At 36.4% G+C, this 25,375-nt stretch overlaps 1 protein-coding gene across 3 annotated transcripts in view; it reads right to left on the bottom strand.

The window, feature by feature from the left end:
- Positions 1 to 25,375, bottom strand: part of HMGCLL1 (3-hydroxy-3-methylglutaryl-CoA lyase like 1) — a 183,610-nt gene that overhangs the window by 92,080 nt on the left and 66,155 nt on the right. Inside the window, exons 4-5 of one of the 3 annotated variants that reach the window (XM_061146046.1) lie at positions 8,384 to 8,479; positions 5,386 to 5,534 (exon numbers count right to left, since the gene is read on the bottom strand). The exons of 1 other annotated variant lie outside the window; for it this stretch is intronic. In XM_061146046.1, coding sequence (XP_061002029.1) covers positions 5,386 to 5,534; positions 8,384 to 8,479 — 245 coding nt within the window. The remainder of the gene's footprint in view (positions 1 to 5,385; positions 5,535 to 8,383; positions 8,480 to 25,375) is intronic. One more of the 3 variants, XM_061146048.1, reaches the window with a different exon arrangement.

The following is a 25,375-nucleotide window of genomic DNA, read 5'->3' as shown; positions in this document are numbered from 1 at the left end:
ACACAGCAGCGACAGAGTAATATGTAAGGCTAAGAAAAGTAGAACTCAAAACCACCATATGTACTAAAGAAAATCATTTTAACAGATGTCTCAATTTTAAAGTTTCACATGCCATATTTTGGTAGATGATGATTTGAATTCCTCTTCCAGGCACCAGTGGAAAGGCTTCAGTTTAACAATAGAAATTGGAAAGAAACTTTGACCAATGAGCTTCTACTTATAAGACAATGGTGCCACCTATGCAAGTGAATTTCATTAGGATAAATTAGCTTATGGGAGGCATTGGCATCATCAGTCATGAGAAAAACTGCCGGTCACTTGCTGTGTATTTAAAACTCTAAGCCCTCAACAAGGAGGTTCATTATCCTACTCAAAAAGGCTGCTATTTCAGGATCAGGGTCTGTAATGACATTTTGCTTTAGGCAAGGGAAGGACAGAAGATCTTCCTTCCCGTCCTTTCTTTCTTCCTTCCTTCCTAACATGTTCACATGACCTAGATGGTTTGGTGAACCAACAAGTAGGTTGCAAATTCCTGAAGAAATGCGTTAAGTTATCAGTTCTTTCTCCAAGGGAAATCCAGGGAAAGCTGACCATTTTGAGAGAGAATACTCTCCCCTGACTTCACAGCCATAAGAAATGGCTACCATTTTAAAGGTTAGAAATTATTCAGAGCTAGGCAACCAGTTAAAATTAACTAAGCACAGGAAGAATTTCCAAACATTGAGGGTCTTATCAAAACAGTTGGTCGCTCATATAAATGATACAATTTTATTCAGAAACATTTAAAAACAGATTGGGTTTTCACTGGTTTTGATTTAGATAGGAAGAAGGTAAGTGACATGGATGACAGATGAAGAGGTATGTAAGATGTGCATCCTAGATTCATTTGAGTTTTATGAAAAGTCTGATTCCTCATCTCCTCCAAAATATGAATAAATATTAATCACGCCTTATAAAGAGTTTAAGATGAAAGCAAAATGCTATTACATCCTAAAACCACCTTTGTTTTTTCATACTTCAAAGTTATCTATAGTTGTCTGTGTGCGAAGTCCCTTCAGTCATGTCCAACTCTTTGCAACCGCATGGACGGCAGCCTGCCAGGCTCCTCTGTCCATGGGATTCTCCAGGCAAGAGTACTGGAGTGGGTTGCCATATGCTCCTCCAGAGATCTATGGTTGTCTTTGTTACTTTAATTACTAATTTGCTTTTTAAAATTCATTGTTCTCATTATTTTGTACCTTAGGTTTTTTTTTTTTTTTTCCCCCTGGGAATTTGAGAATAAATTCAGCAGTGACAGTTCACAATGAAATATTTTTTTTTGCATTTTTTAATTTTGTTTTAATAGTGAATGTATAATTTTGTTTGACTCCAAAAAAAAAAAAATGTTACCAATCTACTTTTTTCAACTTTCAGTAGGCTCAGACCTTCAGGAAGTTAATCATGGGTCATATCATTCTAGACCACTTTATAGGAGAAGTCTAAGAGGTAATCATGTTAAAACTCTCTGATATGCCCAACTGCTCACTTTGTGAATTTATAACCTATTTATAAGTATCTTAACAATGAAATGAACAAGTCATCTTAGTGACAGTTTCCTTTTAAAATTAAATTTCCACAAGAAGAGGGAGCATGTGATTCTTGTGACTTGTGACTTCATTAAAGAGAAGCTGATACTCATTTCAAACAAAAGGGAATAAAAGCTGAAAGTCTTATGTGATAGATGAGAAAACTACCTCATATCTGAGGGATTTCAATTTTAAATACACATTAAGAGATAATTCATTCAGTAAATCTACTGATAAAAAATGAGAATGACTAAATTTATAACAGGCTTCTATTTTTCTCTTTTTAACATTTTAAAGATTTAGACAGATAAGAGGAAAAAAACCTAGATGTTTTACACATATGTGAAATACACACTAAAAAATGAAGTTCAAAATTTCAACATTTCGTTGCTCACTCACATACAGTGGATGAGCAGCAGCAGTTAGCTGACTCTGCATTTTACGTCGGCAATCTGGCATGGTGTCTTTCCCAATGTGTCCCAGATGTTACATAAAGTTTCAAGCATCTATAAAAAAACCTATACATAGGCATGTGTATGTGTGTATTTCCAGGAGGGGAGAAAACAAACAATAGACTTCATAACTTTAATAGAAGCTGCTATTTAGACCATATGAAAGTTTACTGTTTTACAGAAGCTTAAATGGCTTTAGTGAGCAATTATAAAATGTGTCCTGCTGTATGGCCTTTAAATCTGACAGTAGCTGGCACCATACATTTTCTGAACAACGGTCCATATTGATGCAGCTGTTGCCATAGTAACACTGGCTGGAACATCTACTTCAGGTTTGACTAGCTGAGCATGGCTTTTTCCCTAAAATGAGCACCAATAGCCTATGCCTTTTAATATTGAATGGTTCCAAATAGGAAAAGGAGTACTTCAAGGTTGTATATTATCACCCTGCTTATTTAACTTATATGCAGAGTACATCATGAGAAATGCTTGACTGGAAGAAGCACAAGCTGGAATCAAGATTGCCGGGAGAAATATCAATAACCTCAGATATGCAGATGACACCACCCTTATGGCAGAAAGTGAAGAGGAACTAAAAATCCTCTTGATGAAAGTGAAAGAGGAGAGTGAAAAAGTTGGCTTAAAGCTCAACATTCAGAAAACTAAGATCATGGCATCTGGTCCCATCACCTCATGGGAAATAGATGGGGAGACAGTGGAAACACTGTCAGACTTCATTTTTCTGGGCTCCAAAATCACTGCAGATGGTGACTGCAGCCAAGAAATTAAAAGACACTTACTCCTTGGAAGGAAAGGTATGACCAACCTAGATAGCATATTAAAAAGCAGAGACATTACTTTGCCAACAAAGGTCCGTCTGGTCAAGGCTATGGTTTTTCCAGTGGTCATGTATGGATGTGAGAGTTGGACTGTGAAGAAAGCTGAGCACCAAAAAATTGATGCTTTTGAATATGGTGTTGGAGAAGACTCTTGAGAGTCCCTGGGACTGCAAGGAGATCCAACCACTCCATCCTGAAGGAGATCAGTCCTGGGTGTTCTTTGGAAGGACTGATGCTGAAGCTGAAACTCCAATACTTTGGCCACCTCATGTGAAGAGCGGACTCGTTGGAAAAGACTGTGATGCTGGGAGGGATTGGGGGCAGGAGGAGAAGGGGACGACAGAGGATGAGATGGCTGGATGGCTTCACCAACTTGATGGGCATGAATTTGAGTAAACTCCGGGAGTTTGTGATGGACAGGAAGGCCTGGCATGCTGGGATTCATGGGGTCACAAAGAGTTGGACATGACTGAGCAACTGAACTGAACTGAACTGAACCTTCTATATTGCCAGTTAAAATAAGACCTAATTTAAAGTCTGTGAAAGTTTGGGGGAGAAGAAGATAATTTTCAACTGCACAAGTAGTGAACTCACATCCATCCGTCAAAAGGCGTTATTTCTAAAAGCGACTAGTATTTCAGAAAATCAAGGACTTGGGGCTCCAAAGGAAGAATATCTACACTGGAAAACTGCATTTGTCTATAGTATAACTATGATGTACTTTTGCTGATTTCATTTGGCTGTAGGTTAGTTCTTGTTCATCTGTACTTCTATATCCATCTTATCAAATCCTGAAAAATTTCTTAGGTTGTAGCATGGTTAGAAGTTTCTTTATTGATAGGACAATATTAAATGTTTAGCATTTAGTACTAAACATTTATTAAATTTTATTTTATTTATTTTTATATTAAACGTTACAAACATTTTATTAATACAATCAGTATTAAAGGAGATTCAGGGTTTCTATTAGCCTTATAAAGTTTGCCTATACTATTTTATAAAAACTAAAGTGATAAAATCAGTTGTTATAAAATTTGTGAACACCCATCTTTCCACATTAAAAAAAATCTTCCCCTATTGAAATATGTACCTTACTTCTTAAGGTTTTGTGTTCTTTCAACTTTTCAATGAGAATTACTTTACTCAATAGCCTATACTCCAAACATAAACGTACACTGAAACAGAAGAATAGCTTCTTCATTTTTCCCTTTTTTTTAAATAGAAGAAAACAAAACAATTTATGTATGTTTGAATTTAAAAACTTGCAGGACACCTCTCCTTTTTGATGGTGGTTATTTAACTTTTATATTTTTGGTTGTTATGTGACTTTTGCTTAAAAACAAACATCCTTTATTTTCTGCCTATGGAAATGGATTATCTTGGTTTTTGAATTTTCTTGCATGCACTCCACATGTTATGTATACATGTTAGTTACAAAATAACTTTATATCTTTAAAAAGTCATGTTGGAAATTTACTAAGGAGAAAGGAAAACAAGTTTTAAAAAGGAAGCAAACCAAAAAGTACCTAACTACAATGTAATCTAATTCTACTTGCTCTCCAAATGACCTTGATTGAATTCCAACCCATTTCTAATCTCCTCACTCCAAATTGGGTCCACTTGTTATCTCATTGATGACTGATCTTTCTTACCACTCTGAACCTTGCTCACCTCAATCAAGGGAAGGACAACCAGAATGGAAGCCCAGGGACAGCATTCAGCCTTCTCTTACAAACACTATGCATTTTAAATTATTAAGATGATATGGCATGTTTATCATACTTCCATAATTATAAAAATAGAAAATTAGCTAATGTGTTAGAAAAAACTTCTTTCTTAAGTAAAAATGAATTTATTATACATTTCACAGACACGGATCTGGGTGTAGAGCCTGTCTGCGCGAGATGCTCTCCTGCTTGCTTGAAAGAAGGCAAAAACAAAAGCAGGTTTCCTTTCTCTTCTCCTTCACCAAATACAGTTGCTTTGGAGTCACACAGAGAAGGCCCAGAAGTCAGCTGAATGGGTGGTATGATGAACCTACACCCCAGTGCAGTTCTCAGTTTTAAAGTTTGCATATGTTATTCAATTTCTATACCGTATATTCTTTGAAGAAAAAGCATGGTTCTTATAAAAAATTAAAAATTTGGAAACCACATTAAATGATTGCTTTCCAAATGCTACTATGAGTTTATACCAATCTATCCACTATAGTAGGCTGACATCCAAACAACACGGCTACATTTGGGTAATTTGGAATTAATGAAATGAGTAAGTGTCAGCTGTGATGCTGGTCCCCATGACCTCAAATACATCATGCCCTACAGGCTAGATACACCCTCAGGATTCAGGTGATATTATTGAGGTAGTTATAGCAGTAACTATAAAATGACAGCCCTGATCACATAAGGTGCAAATAAGATACTCTATGTATATTATTACATGTGGGAAAACAATGTCAAAATAATTCTTAAAGAGTTCTAACATCAGACATTAATGAATTAAATAGAATTTGTGGGATTTCATAATTACCCTCGTGCTGGAATATTCATGTGTCTTGCAGACTTAACAACCTCCTCGAACTTCTTCATACTTTCTTCAATAGAACAGTTAATGTTCTTCTTGCTAAAGGATTCAGAGGCAGCACCAAAAACAGATACCTCGGTTGCTCCTGCAGCAACCTGAAAAATATAATTTAAAGGCAAAAGCTAATTAGTTTCAACAATATAAGTGAGAGCAGTAGAAGCAATATTAATTACTCTGTAAAGAAATACTTGTATTCTTTAGCATTCTACTTAGAATTTAAAATTAGATTTCTCTCTACTTGCTATATACTCTCTTTTGGCATGTAAAAATATTTTATAACAGGATAATTCCATAAACTACAACACTCATAAATCACAGAATATATAATGGTGGTATTCCAATTTAATTTTGCCTTTCCTAAAAGTTATCCTCAGAAGTATTTTAACCCAAATTGTGGAAAATACCAGCATCCCAATAAAACCTCTTAACATCTATGGAAAACATTTCTTTTAGACCATATACTTTTAAATAGAGGATAGTAAATGCTTTCTGGTTTTCTTCTTTCCTTATAATCTATCAGAAAAAAAAAATTTTCCAAATTATCACTTGGATTTTGTCCCCAGTTTTCTCCCTATCTCTCAACCTCCCTTCCACTGTTTCATACTTTGACTATGACAAATAAACCCTTGTGTGTCTAATTCTTTAACCCTCTTGCCAGTTTGTGTTTGTTTGTTTTTGTTTTTTAGTAAATGTAGGTGTCTTCTTTACTCTTTATTTTTATATACTTATTTATTTAGGCTGTGCTGCATAGCATGAGGGATCCTGGTTTCCCTTCCAGGGATCGAACCCATGCCTCCTGCAATGGAAGCGTGGAGTCCTAAGCACTGGTCCGCCAAGAAAGTCCCCTCCCCTCTAGCCAATCTTTAAATCCAAAATGTTGACCTAATCAATTATCCTTTTTGCTCACTTTGCCATCTTCCTTCCTTCCTCCAGTCTTCCCACAGACTTATTGTCAAACGTCAAGCCTCTTACTTTTCCAGACGGAGTAAGTCTTTCTATCAATATATCTCTAGCACCATGCCTAGACTGCCCTTCCTCACCAATACCCTAACACCTTAAGAAAACAAAAATTCTGTCATCTTTCCTCCAACACTGAAAAAAACAGTGGCTTCCACTCTTCTATCCACAATAAATTCTTAACCTTTAAAATAAAAGTCTATGGATTAACAGCAATGTCCTACTCTGTAACACAGAGAACTATTTTTAATATCCAATGATAAACCATAATAGAAAAGAGTATTTTAAAAGAATGTATATATGTATAATATATGTATATATGTATAATATGTATAATTTAAAAGAATGTGTATATATGTATACATATATATGTATATGTATATATGTATAAGAATGTGTATAATGTATATATATGTATATATGTGTGTATAATGTAATATATGTATAATATGTAATATGTATAAAAGAATGTATATATGTATAATATGTATAATATGTATAATGTATATGTATAATGGAATCATTTTGCTGTACATCAGAAATGAATACATCACCATAAATCAACATTTCATTATTTTTTTATATAAATTAAAATAAAATTCTATTTATTGAACACCTACTCTGATCCCATGTTGCTGTTTGTACTTTGCACACCCTATTTCTAATCTACAATCTTCTAAACTAAGCATGTACTATACCAATTTACAGATGCAAAAACTGTGGTTCAAAGAGGATAAATCTCTAGTAGGAGATCCCAAGGTCAGTAGAAGTTCTGGGGCCATGTTTTAGACATGAGTTTGCATAACTCCCAGGCCAAGATTGCTTCTATTACTTTCTAAGCTATCCTGAGGGTGTCCTTTCATATATTTCTCAGGGTAGATACATTTCCTACTCTGTTAGGACCAGATGACAGAATATTTACAATTTCTTAAAAGATCTCTGTCTTTATTTACAATGTAATCAAAAATTGTATTAATTTTTTTCATAGAAAAGTAGTTTCACAAGATACACTAACAGGTCATACCCCAACTAGGACCCAGAACTTCAACTTCATGCAACACAGTCACAAATACAAAAGTGAAAAATGTCTGTTAAAATCAGAAATAGCTGCTGCTTAGCTTTTATAATAAATCCATGTAAGCATACCACCTCAAGCCTTTACTTAAAGCTGCACTGATTCTTCTAGTATGAAAGTGAAAGTCACTCAGTCGTGTCCAACTCTTTGAGACCCCATGGACTGTCCATGGAATTCTCCAGGCCAGAATACTGGAGTGGGTAGCCTTTCCCTTCTCCAGGGGATCTTCCCAACCCAGGGATCGAACCCAGGTCTCCCTCATTGCAGGTGGATTCTTTACCAACTGAGGCACAAGGGAAGCCCAAGAATACTGGAGTGTGTAGCCTATCTCTTCTCCAGGAGATCTTTCTGACCCAGGAATCGAACTGGGATCTCCTGCATTGCAGGTGGATATGTATACTCACAAAAGCTTTTTGGCATATAAATTCCCAAGTCACCTTGGATTCGGAGAAACAAGTGAGAAGACAATAAAGAAAGCTGTTAGTTCCAATGACAGTGGTTAGCTTCATGAAGAGGATGGGAACAACAGCAAGGCCAAAAGAGGTGACAAATACAATTATCTGCTACAGTTACATTAATAATTATAACATTGTGTTGAGAAATGTTTATTTTGTACTCCTTGTTTAAGAGGGAGGGAAGCACAAAATATACTTTCAAAGAATCTCATTGAAATGAACAATTGTATTTCTGTGTTTTAATTCTTGGATGGTTAAACTGAAAGAGCCATTTGTGTGGAGCATCTGAGTCCCAACAATGCCACAAAGTCATTGATCGCCAAGTACCCACATGAGTATAATAGCAATAGTGTTTATGCAGGATAACAAGGGAGTCACATATCACACCATTTAACTTTGTAAAAATCTTTACAATAAAAAGCATATCAATTTTAGGGAAAATTAGTAGCACACTTACAGCACGGTGAAAACCCTGAAGATTAGGAGTAAGGACAGGATATCGAATTCCTGGATATTGATGAATGCCCTTCATCACTTCAGTGTGATCTGCCATCTTGAATACATAATAAGTTATATGGAGACATGAGACTTGGAATATTCTATCGAGCATGTTCTTAGTTTTCAGGAAGGTTATAAATATACAGGAAATTATATTCTACTGATTCATGTTTGAAATAGCAAAACCATGTCAATATAGCTAATGATAAGTAGTTCTCAATGTCATAAATACATAATAACTAGATCTGGATTTTATGCATTATATAACAGGATCTGGTTAAGTGACCAATTACAGGTACTCAGGAATTCTGAACTCTCGTGTTTTCACTTGACTAATCTTTATTCTCTTCCTTTCATTTTATGGCCAAGCCTCCAATACCCCTGAGCGTAGGGAGAGTTTGAAAGGCAAAGACTGTGCATTTATCTTCCACGTGGAAATTTTATGTCCAGATAATTTTCAACATGTGAAATTTTACAATGTTTAGTAAAGTGTAAATTACACATGTCCATTAGAAGAATTTTACAAGGCTGAGATCCCAGTATACTATTGGTTTTAGTTACTAACAATCATAATGCTTTACATAGTTCTATCCTTGAGTTACTATTTGTTCTCGTAATGTGAACAAATATTAATAAATACAGTGGAGCACACAACAGGAAGCTCATCCTATCAAGACTTTATTTTCTATATTTTCTTTGAATCTATTTAAGAAAAATCAACTTTGAATTAAAATATCAAACTTGCCAGTTCACCACAAAGTCTGTAATTTAGCCTCCTAGAGCAATAACTGATGATCAAACTCCATAATCATCTTATAGAAAAATTACCATTGATGTAACCACAAGTTCTGCATACTGAAGAATAACAAATTATGGCATGAACAATAAATATAAGGAATAATGTATAAACACCAAAAGTACACAAAATGAACATGGGGAAAGCTGTAAAAACATGCGCTAAACCAAAAGTTGTGTCTCTGGTGTGGTAATGGTTGAGGGAAGACTTGTTTTTTCTCTATATACCTTGGCTTATTAAAATAAGCATGCAGTGTTTTTAATTTAAAAGCAAATAAAACAGAATTAAAGTATAAACGCTTTTATTCACACAACTGTACATTTTTTAAAGGTGAAATATTACAATATTTACTCTTATTAGTCCATTGGTCTTATTGACTCTCAGTTAAATGCCAGTAGAATTCAAATACTTTCAATGACTAATATTTGGAATCATTCAATGAAGTTTTAAATATATTCAAAATTTTAAATTCAATATTTAAGATGTAAAAAAGCATTTACCATTGCCTGCCATCACGCCTAGTTGACACTTAAGCTTTCATTTTCATTCAATCCAAACACGTTTAATTCTGTGTAAAACATGATCCTTGGTCACTTATTTCTTAGAGACCACAGCTACCATCCCCCACCTCACAGCTGCATGTGTTACAAAGACCATCCACCACAGACACTTACAATGTATTAAAACCAAGGCTTATTTTATTGTAAGCCTATTTCACTTTAACCCAAAGCTTTATTGAACATCAACTATGTCCAAAGCCCCACCCCATGCTAGGTCATGTGGGAAATATACATACAGGAAAGTAAAGTCCTTGCACTGAGAAATGTGCAGTATAGTTGGGGAGATCAAGAAATGAACTTTGTGGGAGAATGTGAGGGTGGGATATTTCAAAAGAACAGCATGTATACTATCTATGGTGAAACAGATCACCAGCCCAGGTGGGATGCATGAGACAAGTGCTCCAGCCTGGTGCACTGGGAGGACCCGGGGGAATCGGGTGGAGAGGGAGGTGGGAGGGGGGATCGGGATGGGGAATACGTGTAAATCCATGGCTGATTCATATCAATGTATGACAAAACCCACTGGAAAAAAAAATAATAATAATAATAATAAAAAAAATAAAATAAAAAAAAAAAAAGAAATGCACTAGGAAGAGTTCACAATTCAAAGAAATACAGCAAGTCCCCTACACACGAATCTTCAAGTTGAGAACTTAACAGATGTGAATGTGCATCTGGTTCCGAAAAGGAATCAGAACCCGCGATGCCAACGTCAAGCATGCGCGAAGCTGCAGCTGCCCCCATCTCCTGCGGCTGACATCCTCAGCTCTGCCATCCCCCACCTCTCCGAACGTCAGCTGCCCTTGTATGCCCGCTGTTGCATGGCATTACTCTCCTTTTCAAGGTAAGATTAAAAATGCTTTATTTTTTGTGTTTGTTTTTTAGGGTATTATTTGTGTGAAAAATACTATAAACCTATCACAGTACAATACTGTATATAGGTGATGGGGTTAGGTGGGCACCTAGGCTAACTTCATCGGACTTATGAACAAACTGGGCTTAAGAACGCACTCTTGGAACATAACTCGTTTGTATGTAGGGGACCTACTGCACACTCGATGTGAACGAGAGCACAGTTTATGAGTTCGGAATGGGGAAAGATTGGTAGGGCCTATAATAGTCTAAAAGAGTATATGGGATATGAACTGCAGTCCCTGCTATGACACATTATAATTTTTCCTAAATGGCCACAGCAGTGTTTCTAAACCCACATGTTCTTCCAGAATCTCACCAATCTCCATCAAGAAGTGGATGCTTTTACCCTCCACTGGAACCCAGGCAGACTTGTGATTGCTTCAACCCACAGAACACAGCAGAAGTCACGCCATGTGACTTCTGAGGCTAGCTTATGAACAAGCACACAGCTTCCACAGGGCTTTCTCGTTCGGGGGGAGCCACCATGAGAAAGTCAGCGGATCTGAGCGAGAAAAAGCAGCTTCTGCAGGGTGGTCACAGGGACAGGCCACACGAGAGACCCACTTAGAGGAAGTGAGTCTCAACACCAACATGAGCCCTAAGCCCTAAACTTGTGGTTAAAGGAGCTCCAGATGATTCAGCCTGAGGCCCCAGACATGGTGGACCACAGACAACTTTGTTCCTGTAACCTGTTCAAATTCCAAAGCTAAGATTTGATGAGCATGGCAAATGTTTATTGACACCACTCAATTCACAGACAATTCATGACAAAGCCATAAAGGTGGAAACTCTGAGAATCAATAGGGTGGGGAGAGGGGGAGAGATGACTGTAGGTTACAGCAGCAGGAATACACTACCTGGCTGGAAAAATTATCAGAAAAGAATCAGGGAATAGGTTATAAATTAAGACGGGGGCAACGCATGGTGATGTACCTTGAGTTAAGCTCATGTGATTCTAAAACTTTAGGATTTACTGTGAAGACAGCAGAAAGCCATGAAGAGTGGCTGCTGAATTAGCGGAGGAAGACTGGGCGAGACGCAGCACTTTAGAAAGACTGACCTGGGAGAGGTGCAAAGGGCAATCGGAAGAAAAGAGAGGCAGTTTCCAAGTGAGGAGAAAGCAGCTTCTGACAAGCTTCACTGCAGAGACACAGCACTGGGAAGCGTCCCCAGAGACAAACCGGTGAGCACCCAGAGGTTGGCAGGATCAGGGAGGCGTTTACTTTAACATGTAATCTTCACTCTTATAGCTTCTTTTTAAAACAGCTACGATCTGTGCATGTTTCAACACACAGTTCCTGACTGTACATTCACGAACGCAGCCTCTGTGTCTGGGGCTAGAGTGTGAGGTCTGTCTCTCTCCCCGTCTCTGTCTCTCCACATGTCTCTCTCACACGCATACATGCAAAATGCACTCACAAATCATCATACAATATTTCGAGCATTGATTCCTAATTTCAAGCACAAAGAAAAGTTACTGCTAGTTTTAGGACAACGCAGTGAATGCTAATTGATATTATTAACATTTATGTCTAACTAGATGTCGTATGTTTAAACATGTATGACATATTTATATTAACGTGATAACAGGAATCAATAAAAAGTGCTTCTCTAACCAACACATAGTTAGAGAATAAAGTATGCAATGCATTACAGTATGAAGGGGACAAGACAAATGTTAATCTTCAAGAAATTTAGGTCATATTAACATGTAAGTGATTAATTCACTCTACATGTAATTTAACAAAAATCTTGAATGTTTATGTAGAAAATTATGTAAGAAAACAACAACTTAATAGATATTTCAATTTGTAGAACTGGAAAATAAGCAGAGATGACAGTAACCAAATTCTGAATGTAAACCAAATTTTAGGTCATGAAAGCTAAACTTTGATAATCATTGAAGATACTTTAATGAAATTATGATAAATTAGAATTTATTAATTAGAATTAATTTAATTAATTAGAATCCAACAAATCAGAACATTTTCCTTTATAAAAATAGCCACAATATGTTGAGGTCATTTAAGACATAATAGTATTCTCTCTAAATTTGGTCAATAAAGACAATTATGTAAAGAGCTTTAGGAAATTGTGACAGGATATAATTTTATTACAATGAATAAACTAGAGCAGGTTTCAATTAAAGGTAGAAAATCCTTGCTTTACTTTATTTTTTTACTCTTAGGGAGTTTATGTTATACTTCAGTCTTGATGTTATTTTAATGTCTAAAGTTTAACTATTATTTAAACAATAATAGAACTATTCCTTTACAGTACTATTTTGACATTTTAACAAAACCTTTCTATGTCTGGTTTGAATTAGCATATTTTTAAGATTTTGCTGTGACTTTTCATTTAGGATCATAAGAATTCCCATTATTTGGTGAGTAACAGGATTTGCCATTATCTGGCCATTGTGTGGGAATCACCATACCTCTCCAGCCAACCAAACAGGCTATACCATGGTGAATTAATTTCACTGGTATCCAAATTTTGATACAGATTCAGTCACAATTTGCAAGTATCTTAAAGATATGCAAAGGGTCACATAATTAGAGTGCAACAGACATATACTTAGAGATTTATTTTACTTGCTACTAACTCTATCATGGGGTGGGGTGATGACATCTAGACACTCCTTGTGTGCGTGCTCAGTCACTCAGCTGTGTCCAACTCTTTGCAATCCTATGGACTGTAGCCAACCAGGCTCCTCTGTCTCTTGAACTTTCTAGGCAAGAATATTAGAGTGGGTTGCCATTTTCTCCTCGAGGGGATCTTCCTAATCCAGGGATCAAGTTTGTGCCTCCTATGTCTCCTGCATTGGCAGGCAAAATCTTTGCCATTGAGCCACCTGAGAAGCCCTTCAGATACTCCACATTACACACACTTAGACATCTTACTAAGATTTTGTCATCATCTGAATACAATAATCTCTCCTAAACACATTGAATGTGTTCTCCAGACAACAGCAACGGCTAAAGTACAGTTTGAGCATTGGTAAGTGCTCATTCAAATTTCCTGAGAGTATTGGAATTTCAAGATAATGCATATGAGTACACATTTTGCAAATAGACTATAAAATTTGTCATTGGGGAATACAGAATTTAATTTTAAAATATCATGAAACCCTTAAAATGAACTTTTAAAAGGCCTTCCACTTTTTGAATATTGACATTTCAAAAGGTTATACACTTACAATATATTTAATATTATAGCATTAAAAATGAAGCTGAGGCAGACCATACACATATTACACTTTGGCTAGTAATGGAAGATGTGTGTATGCATGTGTGCTTGTGTGTGTGTGTGTGTGTGTACATATCAAAAATAAAAAATAATACAAATACCATGTGATCTGAAGTTGTATGAAACACATAAGGAAGTATTTTTCTTTGCAACCTAAACTAGAATAATGACCAATACTTAAGCTAACCCTTATCTAGGCCAAGTGTAAATAACTTTGGGGCCATTTTTTAAAGGAGCAAAATATTTTTTTAAAGGAGAAAAGGCTTTTTTTTTTTCATTTATTTTTATTAGTTGGAGGCTAATTACTTTACAATATTGTAGTGGTTTTTGCCATACATTGGCAAACGAAGAAACAGACAAAGGATTAATCTCAAAAATATATAAGCAATTCCTGCACTCAATTCCAGAAAAATAAATGACCCAATCAAAAAAAATGGGCCAAAAAACTAAACAGACATTTCTCCAAAGAAGAAATACAGATGGCTAACAAACACATGAAAAGATGCTCAGCATCACTCATTATCAGAGAAAGGCCTTTTTTTAAAGGAGCAAAATCTAATCCCTGGTGAACTTTTTTTTCTCTTCCTAGAATAAGTACAATTACAAAATATCACACTGTAAAGTTCAGTAAGTACCGAAGCAGCATTTTCTATAAAATTTTTATGTGATAGTCTCACACACATTAATGACACATAATACTTTTACCTTTATTAGTTTTAACTCAGTAGGAAATGAATCATTAAGGAGACTGCAAACTTCCTAAGTGGAGTTGAGTTGTTCTGCATGTTTAAAATTATTCAGTGCATCAAGGTGGCTCTGGTGAAGATGAGGCAATTGTACTGCATGATGGAGCAGAATTACTCAGAGTTGAAGTTAGTACTGTTTTTAAATGGATAGAATCTAAAATTCATGTAAGAAAAAAAGGTAAGATACTCTCTCTTTACAGAATTATCCGCAAAATTATATAACTTAGCCATTTCTTGTACCACTGGGTCTTGTAACCTAAATGTAAAATTCTGCTTTGTCTCCTCTCCTCTCTGCCCTGGCAGTCCAGGCAACAGGACCAAATCAAGCATCATCAATGGTGAGCTTGAACCACTTTTCCTCCCTTCCCTCCACTCACTTGCTGAAGAGCTCAAATTATGTCCCTCCCCTGCCATCAAACAGGGCTTCCCAGGTGGCACCGTGGTAAATAATCCAGCTGCCAGTGCAGGAGATGCAGGAGACATGGGTCCAATCCCTGGGTCAGGAAAATCCCCTGGAGAAGGAAATGGCAACCCACTCCAGTATTCTTGCCTGGAAAATTCCATGGACAGAGAAGCCTGGCAGCCTACAGTCCATGGGGTCGCAAAGAGTCAGACATGACATTCACGCCATTAACAAGAGTCCTGCACCAGATTCCTTATCATCATGTATAAAGTAAAAGGAGGAAGGTGAGAAGAGGTAGGGAAAAGAAAATAAGATAACCAGGAAAACCTAAGTAATTTAGAAGGTCATGAAGTGGGAGAGGGACAAGATAGGTCCAGGAGCTATGTTTTGGTAGTAATATTTTATATTGGAGTACAGGTGATTTACAATGTTTTGTTAGGTTTACAGAAAAGCGATTCCATTATACATATGTTATACATATATATATATATGTGTGTGTGTGTATATTATATATATATAATATTATGTATATAATAATATATAATATAAAATATATATATAATATACATATATATAATATATATATGTATATTCTCTTCCAAATCTTTTTCCCATTTAGGTTATTACAAAATAATGAGTAGATTTCTCTATGCTATACAGTAAGCATAGCATTACTGTTGATTATTGATTATTTTATATATAGGAGTGTGTGGATGTTAATCACAAACTCTTAATTTTACTCACGTGTGAACCAGGCACACTGTGTTACTTGAACAACGCTGTGTTCTCCAAGAATATTGGTGAAAATATTGTCATATATTTAATATCTATAAAATATATTATATAACATAAAATATAAAAACAAATGCCCAATTGTTGTCATTGGTAGCTCAGCCATATCCGACTCTTTGTGACCCTGTGGACTACACAGTCCAGGCTCCTCTGTCCTCTAAGAGGAGTTTGCTCAAATTCATCAGTTGGTGATGCTACCTAACCATCTCATCCTCTGCTGCCCCCTTCTCCTTTTGCCTTCAATCTTTCCCAGCATCAGGGTCTTTTCCACTGAGTCAGTTTTTTGCATCAGGTGGTCCAAGTATTGGAGTTTCAGCTTCAGCATCAGTCCTTCCAGTGAATATTCAGGGTTGATTTCCTCAATGATTGACTAGTTTGATCTCCTTGCAGTCCAAAGGACTCTCAAGAGTCTTCTCTAACACCACAGTTCAAAAGCATCAATTCTTTAGCATTATGGTCCAACATTCACATCTGTACATGACCACTGGAAAAACCATAGCTTTGACTAGAAGGACCTTTGTCAGCAAAGTGATGTCTCTGCTTTTTAATATGCTGTCTAAGTTTATCATAGCTTTTCTTCTAAGGAGCACGTTTCTCTTAATTTCATGGCTGCAGTCACCATCTGCAGTGATTTTGTCAGTCACTGCTTCCATTTTTTTCCCCTTCTATTTGCCATGAAGTGATAGGACCAGATGCCATGATCTTAGTTTTTTGAATGTTGAATTTCAAGCCAGCTTTTTCACTCTCCTCTTTGACCCTTATCAATAATAAAAAGTCTTGATCATTGTTGCAAGGGAAAATAACATTCTTTCTTTCTTTTAATGTGGCTGTACCAGGTCTTAGTGCAGCACGTGGCATCTAGTTCCCCAACCAGGGGTTGAACCCAGACCCCTTGCATTAGAAACATGGAATCTTAACTACTGGACCACCAGGGAAGTCCTAAGACACTCTTTCTTAATGAGATATCATTCTTTATGTTTTCATCAGGTCAATTTACTTCACCCTCCAATATTCATAATATACAACTCAAAAACTCTTAGAATACATTCTCAACAACCAGCTTGATTTCCACATCTGTTTTCCACCATAGTTCTCTCTGTATATATCTATCTATCTATAGTTACTCTTACCAAAGTTTGTATAATTTATACTGATTTATGTATTTCTCTCCCTGGCTAAATCCTTTCTCTATAAAGACTTAACATAAAAGGGACATTTAATAATTGGTTGTTTAATTGAACTGAAATCTCTTCTCCTTGCCCTTTATTCTAGTTTACATTCAATTTGAATTCAATCCACTTTGAATCATGATTCTTATTCTCCACCAATTCTAATATTTTATTGTTAGTTAATAATGTTTTAATGATAAAGGCAAATATTTGCTTTATGCCGGTCTATAGGGCAGGTCTCTATGTGTTGAGATGCATGCATTATCTCTTTAAACACTTTTTAACCATCCAATGAGAGGGACAGTTTCTGTAGAAGAAGAAGTAGACAGAGATGGAAAGGATGAGGAAAATCACCCAGTAAGTGCAGGAGATGGGATGGACCCCAAGCATGCTCTCTAATTCCTCCTGGATAAGTACATCCTCCTTATCCTCTAAATATCTTCTCGCTCCTCCTCCTAGTCATTGCTAAAGTTTTTCTGCATCACAATGTCAAGAGAAGAGTTCCTAGAACGATCTTGCCCTCATGTTGAATGGTTTTAAGAGTATGTGTTTTCATCTAACCCAGTGTATCCTAAACTTGATTTATCATCAAAATTTTTGAGGTTCTTAATAAAAAAAAAAAAAAAAGATTTCTTGAACTCAGCTGCACAGAATCTGTTCTGAATCTGTTCAGTTGAGGACCCAGGAATCTGTTGTTCCTAAAAATTCTCAGAAGATGTCAAGATATCAACAATTCTGGGAATCACAGTGGTTTCATTCTCAAAGACTGCCACTTAGGCTGGCAGGAGACAAAATCAATGCATCCAAGAGGCCCTCACTTCAATATGGGAAGCCTCACTTTATTTTTATTCAGAAGTGACTCCACATTTTGTGGATCTGAAATTATTGCAATTTGGAAGGGAACCTTTTTCAAAAGTCTCTAATGTTAGTAAATTTTACTAAAACACATGACTAGGAAATCAATCCTAAAAGAACTCAACCCTGAATATTCATTGAATGGACTGATGCTGAAGTTGAAGCTCCAATACTTTGACCATCTGATACAAAGAGCCATCTCATTGGAAAAGACCCTAATGCTGGGAAAGATTGAAGGCAGGAGGAGAAGGGGACGGCAGAGGATGAGATGGTTGGATGGCATCGCTGACTCAGTGGACATGAGTTTGAGCAAGCTCAGGGAGATGGTGAAGGACAGGGAAGCCTTGCGTGCTGCCGTCCATGGGGTCATGTCACGGAGAGTCGGACACAACTGGGCAATTGAACAAAACAAAATAATATACTGAGATTCCAAATAAAGTTACACTAAGGGTGATAAGGTTCATGGATTAAAAACAAATAACATTTTGGAGACCCCCAACCCGGATGAAATTGCCTACCCCTGCTCTTAGCAATTTATCATCAAGGTAGTTAATCTATCTGAAATAAAGATTTCAGGGATTTCTTTTCCTTAACACTTGAGATCAATTTGGTATAAACTGTTTCTTATTCTTAGTGTAACAGAGAATATCTTATTCTTAGTATAACCATCATATTTCTGGGTAAATTTATTTTGTATCAAGTCTCTGCTTAATATCCCACTTCATATTTTGCCAGGAAATATACTTATGGATCTATAACCCTCAATAATATGCTTTGTGGAATAATTTTTTAGGAATATATTTGAAGGATTCCTTTTCACCCCACTATCACTCAGCACAGCATTCTGATCTTCACGAAATGAGCAGACAATATCAGAAGGTGTTCACCTACTGTCTCCACGGGCCAGTGAGATATCGCTGATGGTAATACTTTTCCTTATACAGTAGGAGGGATGGATACAGGATGTGCCATTTCTTCAACACATGCCACAGATTACTATACAAATGTAAATAATGTGGTTCCAGACCCTATAACTCAAAACTCAATTTGAACAGTAACTCCTGTTAAAGGTAACACATTCGTAAATTCAGTAATGAGGAAAAAAATGGGACTAGAGTCCTTCCTGACAACTGTGGGTGAAAACACTCTACCCAGCCATGAACAGCTTGTAGACTGGGTCCTTTAACCCTGTCTCATTCACAGACTCTTTCCACAAACCCCATATATCTTAGCCTCAGTAGCACAGAGGAAATCTTGGTCTGCTTGAAGAAGTAAGACAGTTTTAATAAATCACAGTCTTACAATAATAAACACAGGAAATCTCTGGAAAATTGAACATCTAGTTTTATTTTTTTTTCTACCCAATACCCTGTCTTGGCTGCTGCTGCTAAAATGGTCTGACACCATACTCACAAAACTTCTTAAGTCCAGAAGCCTGAAAACTAATTTGGGCTGGTGTATAATTTCCTGTTTCCTTATTTAGCATCATCTTTGTGTTCTAAGGGCCTCTGTAGCGCCCTCTAAGGAAAGGAATGCACAAGCTTCTCAAGAGTGACCTGAGCAAATAGCATAATAACCCCACACTCTTACTGTGAATGCCTGCAGGCCATTTTCATCATAATCTATTAATGTCTACAAATATTCATTCTTAAATTATAAAATAAATCCAATCCACCCAATGGATTTGTGTGTCATAAACTGGGAGACCAATGCTCCAGACAGAGAAACCAGTCACCTTATTCATTAACATCCCCCCACCCCCCCAACCCCACCTTCCACCCCCACTAGACATTTCCTAAGGCAAATATAACAAACATGCATTAGTGATTCTTTGTTCAGGTCAGTGACTTTGGGGACCACCCTCTTGGTCTTCCCATGTCAAAACAAGTCTCAAAGTCCTCAGTATAATTTTCTTTTCATTCAACTGTGTTGTCTCTCATATATCATGCCTTTGTGTTTGTTAATAACACTGTCAACGGTGTTATTTCTCATGCATGGGTGCAGAAATGACTTTTAAAATATTGTGCCTAATTATATTCATTCTGGATGACTGTAAATGGAGTTGCCCATCTATACTTACACCTCCTCCTGGAAGCCCCTCTGCTCACATTGGATAGCTATGCTGATGAGAAGAGGGGAAGACTGGGTTGTTTGAGGGACATTATCTTACTGGCAAAAAGAAAGAGTTGTAGCAAAAGGGTTCTTAATACCCTGGCAAGCAATGCCATCAGGACAATAGCCTCTACGATCAAACTGCAATGATCTGGCCTCATATGTGTCTGAAGATCCAGTAAGCAGAAGAGAAGATAGACCTTGAAAAGACTGGACAGACAACCTCTTAAACACAAACTGCTTAACATATTCTGATTACTAGGTTCTAGTTTATTACAATTCATTTACAGATATCCACTTGATTTGAGTAATTTTATTTCCATTACCCATTTTAACTTTATAACTGGCTTATTATACAGATAATGCTATCAACCACACATTATTCAACATCTGGGTTCAACAAAGAATTCAATGCAGATAATAGAGACATAATAAAAAGCAGTGAATGGGTAAATAAATGAATAGAAAGAACCCAAGGCATAAAGAAATGAAAATACTTTGCCAAATCGTATCAGAAACAAGAGTCGGCTCTCAGACATTCTATTGGAAAATAGGTATGTTGTTATTTCTAAACAGATACAGTGATGTCACTGAAAGCTCAAGAAACCTGAAAGTGGAGGACTTGGGAAGAAATAATTACTTGGGGATTACTAAGAGATATGTTTCTTATTATAATCAGTCTTGACTAACAACAGTGATACAATTTCTTGATGGTTCCACATCACAGCAGTGCAAGGTCTGGAGTAAGTAGTATTAATTTTCTCAAGTTGTTAGCATGGATTTGCTTCAATATGTTGAAATTTCAAAGAATGGTTCATTTAGTAGTTTGAGAAGCAGACAGGAATGTGAGAGCCTAGAACCATTTAACCAGCGTAACTGTAACCTATGCACGTTCGCCATTGTAAATGTGAAGCTGTCCAAGACATTTACAAAACAAACAGCGTTCTTCAAAAGAATGTCTTATATATTGACAATGAACAAACAGCCAAAATCCACAGACATTACAAAATATTCTATTTTTCTAAAAATATAATTCCAATTAGTCTTCAATTTGATAAACAGGATATTCAAGATAAATGAATCTGGATAAAATTTTTAAGCACATAAAAGTAAATGCTTTATATTTACGCTAGGTGAAAAGAAAAACTACACATTTATATTCCTTTTACTTTATTAAATGTGGAAGAAGTGAAATGTTAACATAGGTATGTCTCACTAATGTATAAGTTTGAAATATAAAACTTACCTACTGCTTAATATGATTTTTGGAATGTAATGCTACTTTTGGCATTCTGATTTATCTAATTTCCTATGTTCGCTACATATTATTCCTGTAGAACCTTCCAGCAATTTAACCAGGCAATATTGGATTGGTGTGCATGCCATGTATGTATTTGTGCAATGCTTAATTTTTATTTTTAAAATATAACTGGAATTATAATTCTTTATAAACATATCAACAAAATATGTCTTTTAAAACCATAATCAATTTAAAAATAATTAGTATATGGTTCATTTTCAGTGTTCAATGTACAAGGATCATGAATTCTTAAAAACAAGTGCTGCTCCTTGGCAGCCTTAAAACTGATGATTGAAACAGTCCACATTTAATCTTAAGACTTTAAACCTGGTTTTCACTAATGGCTGTGACTCATCCCACGAGACAGGTAACCATGACGCGCAGGAAGAGCTTGAGTTCCTTGGAGCCTGGTCCGCAGGACAGACTGCTTCTCTTAAACTGGATGTAAGTGGCTTAGTCAGGAGTCATACCAGTGGAGTTAGTTTACACTAAAACAAGATTGACAAACTAATCAAAATAATGAAGAAACTACCATTAAAAAGGTAGAATTCAGTCTTTCTGTGCCAAACTGTATCTCTATTCAGCTTTTATGTAATTTTATTATATGCTAGACCTTTCAAGCTGTCGATGCATACTGATAATTCTATGAGGCCCAATTTTAAAGTAATGTTAATTGCATACAAAAATAGAATTTTCATATGATAAAAATGCCTTGAAAGTTTCTTTCTTTCATGGATTAACTTAGAGAAAATTTGACAGACTCAAATAAAAAGTGAGATAAAGTAGTTGAACATTTTGGGTCCTTTTTTATAAATCTAAGAACAAAAAAAGACAAATTGTTAGTCAAAATGTAATTGATAAGATTAAGTCATTAGAAAAGCAGTGTATGCTGAGCATAGTAAATCTTTAAGCAGAATCATGGCTTTTGTCCTCATGGAGAAAAAGTAAAAAAAATATTGAATTGTACCTTCACTGTGAAAAAAAAAAGAAAATCTAACTAGTAGAATTGCAACGCTATTGCTTCTCATTGTAAGCTTTGCTTTTTGCTTTGCACACAGAAGTGAAATTACATCTTAGGTAGAGAATAAGTTACTGTTGAATGCCAAGTAATATGTACAAGACTAACAATAAAAATTTTTCCATATTTTTTATTGTTTCCTGAGAGAGACAAAAGTGTTTAAAAAAATCTGTGACTATGCTTTAGGCAATCTGCATACCCTCTGTGATAACAGTGGCAAATGAGGTAACTGTAGGATGAAACAACTTTAAAATATTGCATTTCAGGTTAATCACTACAGTACCAATCACTCCAGTACCACGTGAGGCAGCACAATTGTCTATTGGGAGTGAACAGAAGTCAGGTAAATACTAGTAGCTCTGAAAGTGCTAAAATCTTTTGGAATCTGGGGGTTTCAGAATGCCTGCCTAGCCTGCTTTTCTCTCAACTCTGTTCTTTCATTATTCATAAAGAAAAGCTCATAAGTAACTAGATTAATTATTAGATCATTTTTAAAGACACAAGTGTCACAGCTTAGAAAAGTGCTCCAATGATATCCCCCTACACATGTGTTCCTCCGCAACACCCCACCCCAGTCAAGAGGTGGCATGGATCCCTCCCTTTGAAACCGAGAGCCTTTGTAGCTACATCAGCTCATACAGTATGGAAGAGTGATGCTAGAAAATTTATAAGGCTTGGCTATAAAGGGCATACCATTTGTGCTTGCCTCTTGGAACCTCTGCAACTCTAAATCACCATGTGATAGATGCAAGGCTGCCACGCTGGGAGGAAATCTAAACGAGCCTATGTGGGTGAAAGGGCTCCCGTGACCCCAGGAAATGGGAACTGCGGTCTTACAAATTTCATCCTCTCTGGGCCACAGGCAGAGGTCAGCTCCTCTGGGAAACATGGATGAGACTCACAGATGATGAAATTACCCTGCCACGACACTGTGCCTTATAAACAGAGGACTTTGGAAGCTCTCCCCAAAAGCTCTTCACACAAGCCCTGCCACTTCCCCTCTCGCCCTGGAGCTCTCTCTCTCTCTCTCACACACACACACACACACACACACACACACACAGAGGCAGACACAACTTCTCTGCTCAATTACCCCCTTCCCTGCCTCTTCCCCACACAACCATCTCCCTCAGAAAAAGCAGAGCAAGGAAAAGCAGCCAGGGGGCGCTCAGGAGCAGAAGTTACAACCATCCGCTTCTCATCCAAGTGTATCTAAATCTTAAACTTCAGCCCAGTAAGTGCGTTTTCATTCCTAACAAAGAATTAATTGTCTCACACACTAAAAGGAGGACAGGGAAAAGTTTACACATTCCTTCTTGCTTACACTGTGTTTGGGCCATGTTTTTAAGTGTTAGACTGATTTGTAAATAATTGTTACAGCCTTTTATGTGTATTTCTTTCTACTTTTATAGAGAAAAGCTATTTCTGCCCCTTACTGACCCACCTATTCCAACAGTTAAAAATTAATTAAACAGGGAACAAATATTTATAACTGAGACTTTGCATGTGACAGATGTAAACATACCGTGTCTTGTACCTTTCAGGCATTCTTATTTTTAAATAAATGGTATTCACTCGTGAATGAACATGTTTAAAACCAAATGGCTACATTAAAGATAATGGAAAACTCAAGTTCACTTTCAAAAATTATTGCATTTATAATGATTTAAATAGCTCATTACTGAGAGTTCCATTCCAAAGTTTCAGTAAACCCATAGAGTTTTATAAACACATTTTTTTTTTTTCTACTGTTACCGCTGTTCACTCTATTGAAGTAAGGAGCTATGTGGACTCATTTCAAATGTCCTTAGATTATATGTCACTCTAAGGAAACCCTTTTTCCAGATAAGTTGTAAAGAACATGTATTTTTTAATGGCAGGTATTTTATCATCTCTGGCCATTTAGATTATAGGTGTGGGATCCTGTTTTATATGGCAGCCTGCTACCGGGGAACTTTTCTTTCAGCTGCTCTAGTTAGAAAAGCTGCTGCCAAACAAAACAGTAGGAGGGAAGCTGTAAAAACGCTTTAAAATGCTAAAAAAAGAAATAAGTGAGCAAGCAGCAATCTAAACATAAACCAGAGGACTCTTCCCATGACCCACGTTTAAGGGAAAGAAATAGAAGAAGATGCAGAGAATTAACAGTATAGCAATTTCAAGCCACATTCAAGATCGTTAGAAGAATTAGAAATTATTCAGACAACTACAAGTAAGCTGGTACACTAAAATCATCCTGACACAAATCTCAGACATTCTTTTGAGTGAGACAGGCCTGGTGTCATGATATTTTCTCAAAAAAATGAGAAGTTATAGAACCTGGGGGGGGGAAAAAAAAAAAAATATATATATATATATATATATATATATATATATATATATATAGGTAGATGTATAACTGAATCCCTATGCTATACACCTGAAACCAACACAACAGTGTAAATCAACTATACATCAATAAAAATAAATTGCTTTCAAAAAACGGGAGGCTATAATACTTCAAATTATCATTATAGGTTATTTCTCTTGATTTAAGGCCTTTTATATTAACATCAGAACAATGAACTCTACAGAGTTACATGATGAAATAACCTCCAACAACAAGAACAGAAATGTCAATGCAGGAGACATAAGGGACATGGGTTCGATTCCTGGGTCAGGAAGATTCTCTGGAGGAGGGCACAGCAACCCACTCCAGTATTCTTGCCTGAAGAATCCCATGGACAGAGGAGCCTGGCGGGCTAAGGTCCATGGGATCACAAAGAGTTAGACATGACTGAAGCAACTCAGCGTGCACACACACACACACCACCAACAACAACAACAATAGAAAAGTCTACATCATGCAAACTTAGTAAAATCTAGAATCCAAACATGACTATGGGAAATCAAATTGCCAAAATGGTATGGTCTCCATCCTGCCCTTTGAAAAACTCTTGATGTGTAGTAATAAGTAACCAGTATAACTCTGAAAGTTCAATCTGATATTATCTTTGATCCAGGCACACTGTTCTTTTACAAATAGATCAGTGATTTATT

This window comes from Dama dama, chromosome 7 (assembly GCF_033118175.1).
Source record: "Dama dama isolate Ldn47 chromosome 7, ASM3311817v1, whole genome shotgun sequence".
NCBI lineage: Eukaryota > Metazoa > Chordata > Mammalia > Artiodactyla > Cervidae > Dama > Dama dama.
The sequence above is the reverse complement of the archived record's forward strand: the minus strand, read 5'-3'. Positions and strand labels throughout refer to the sequence as shown.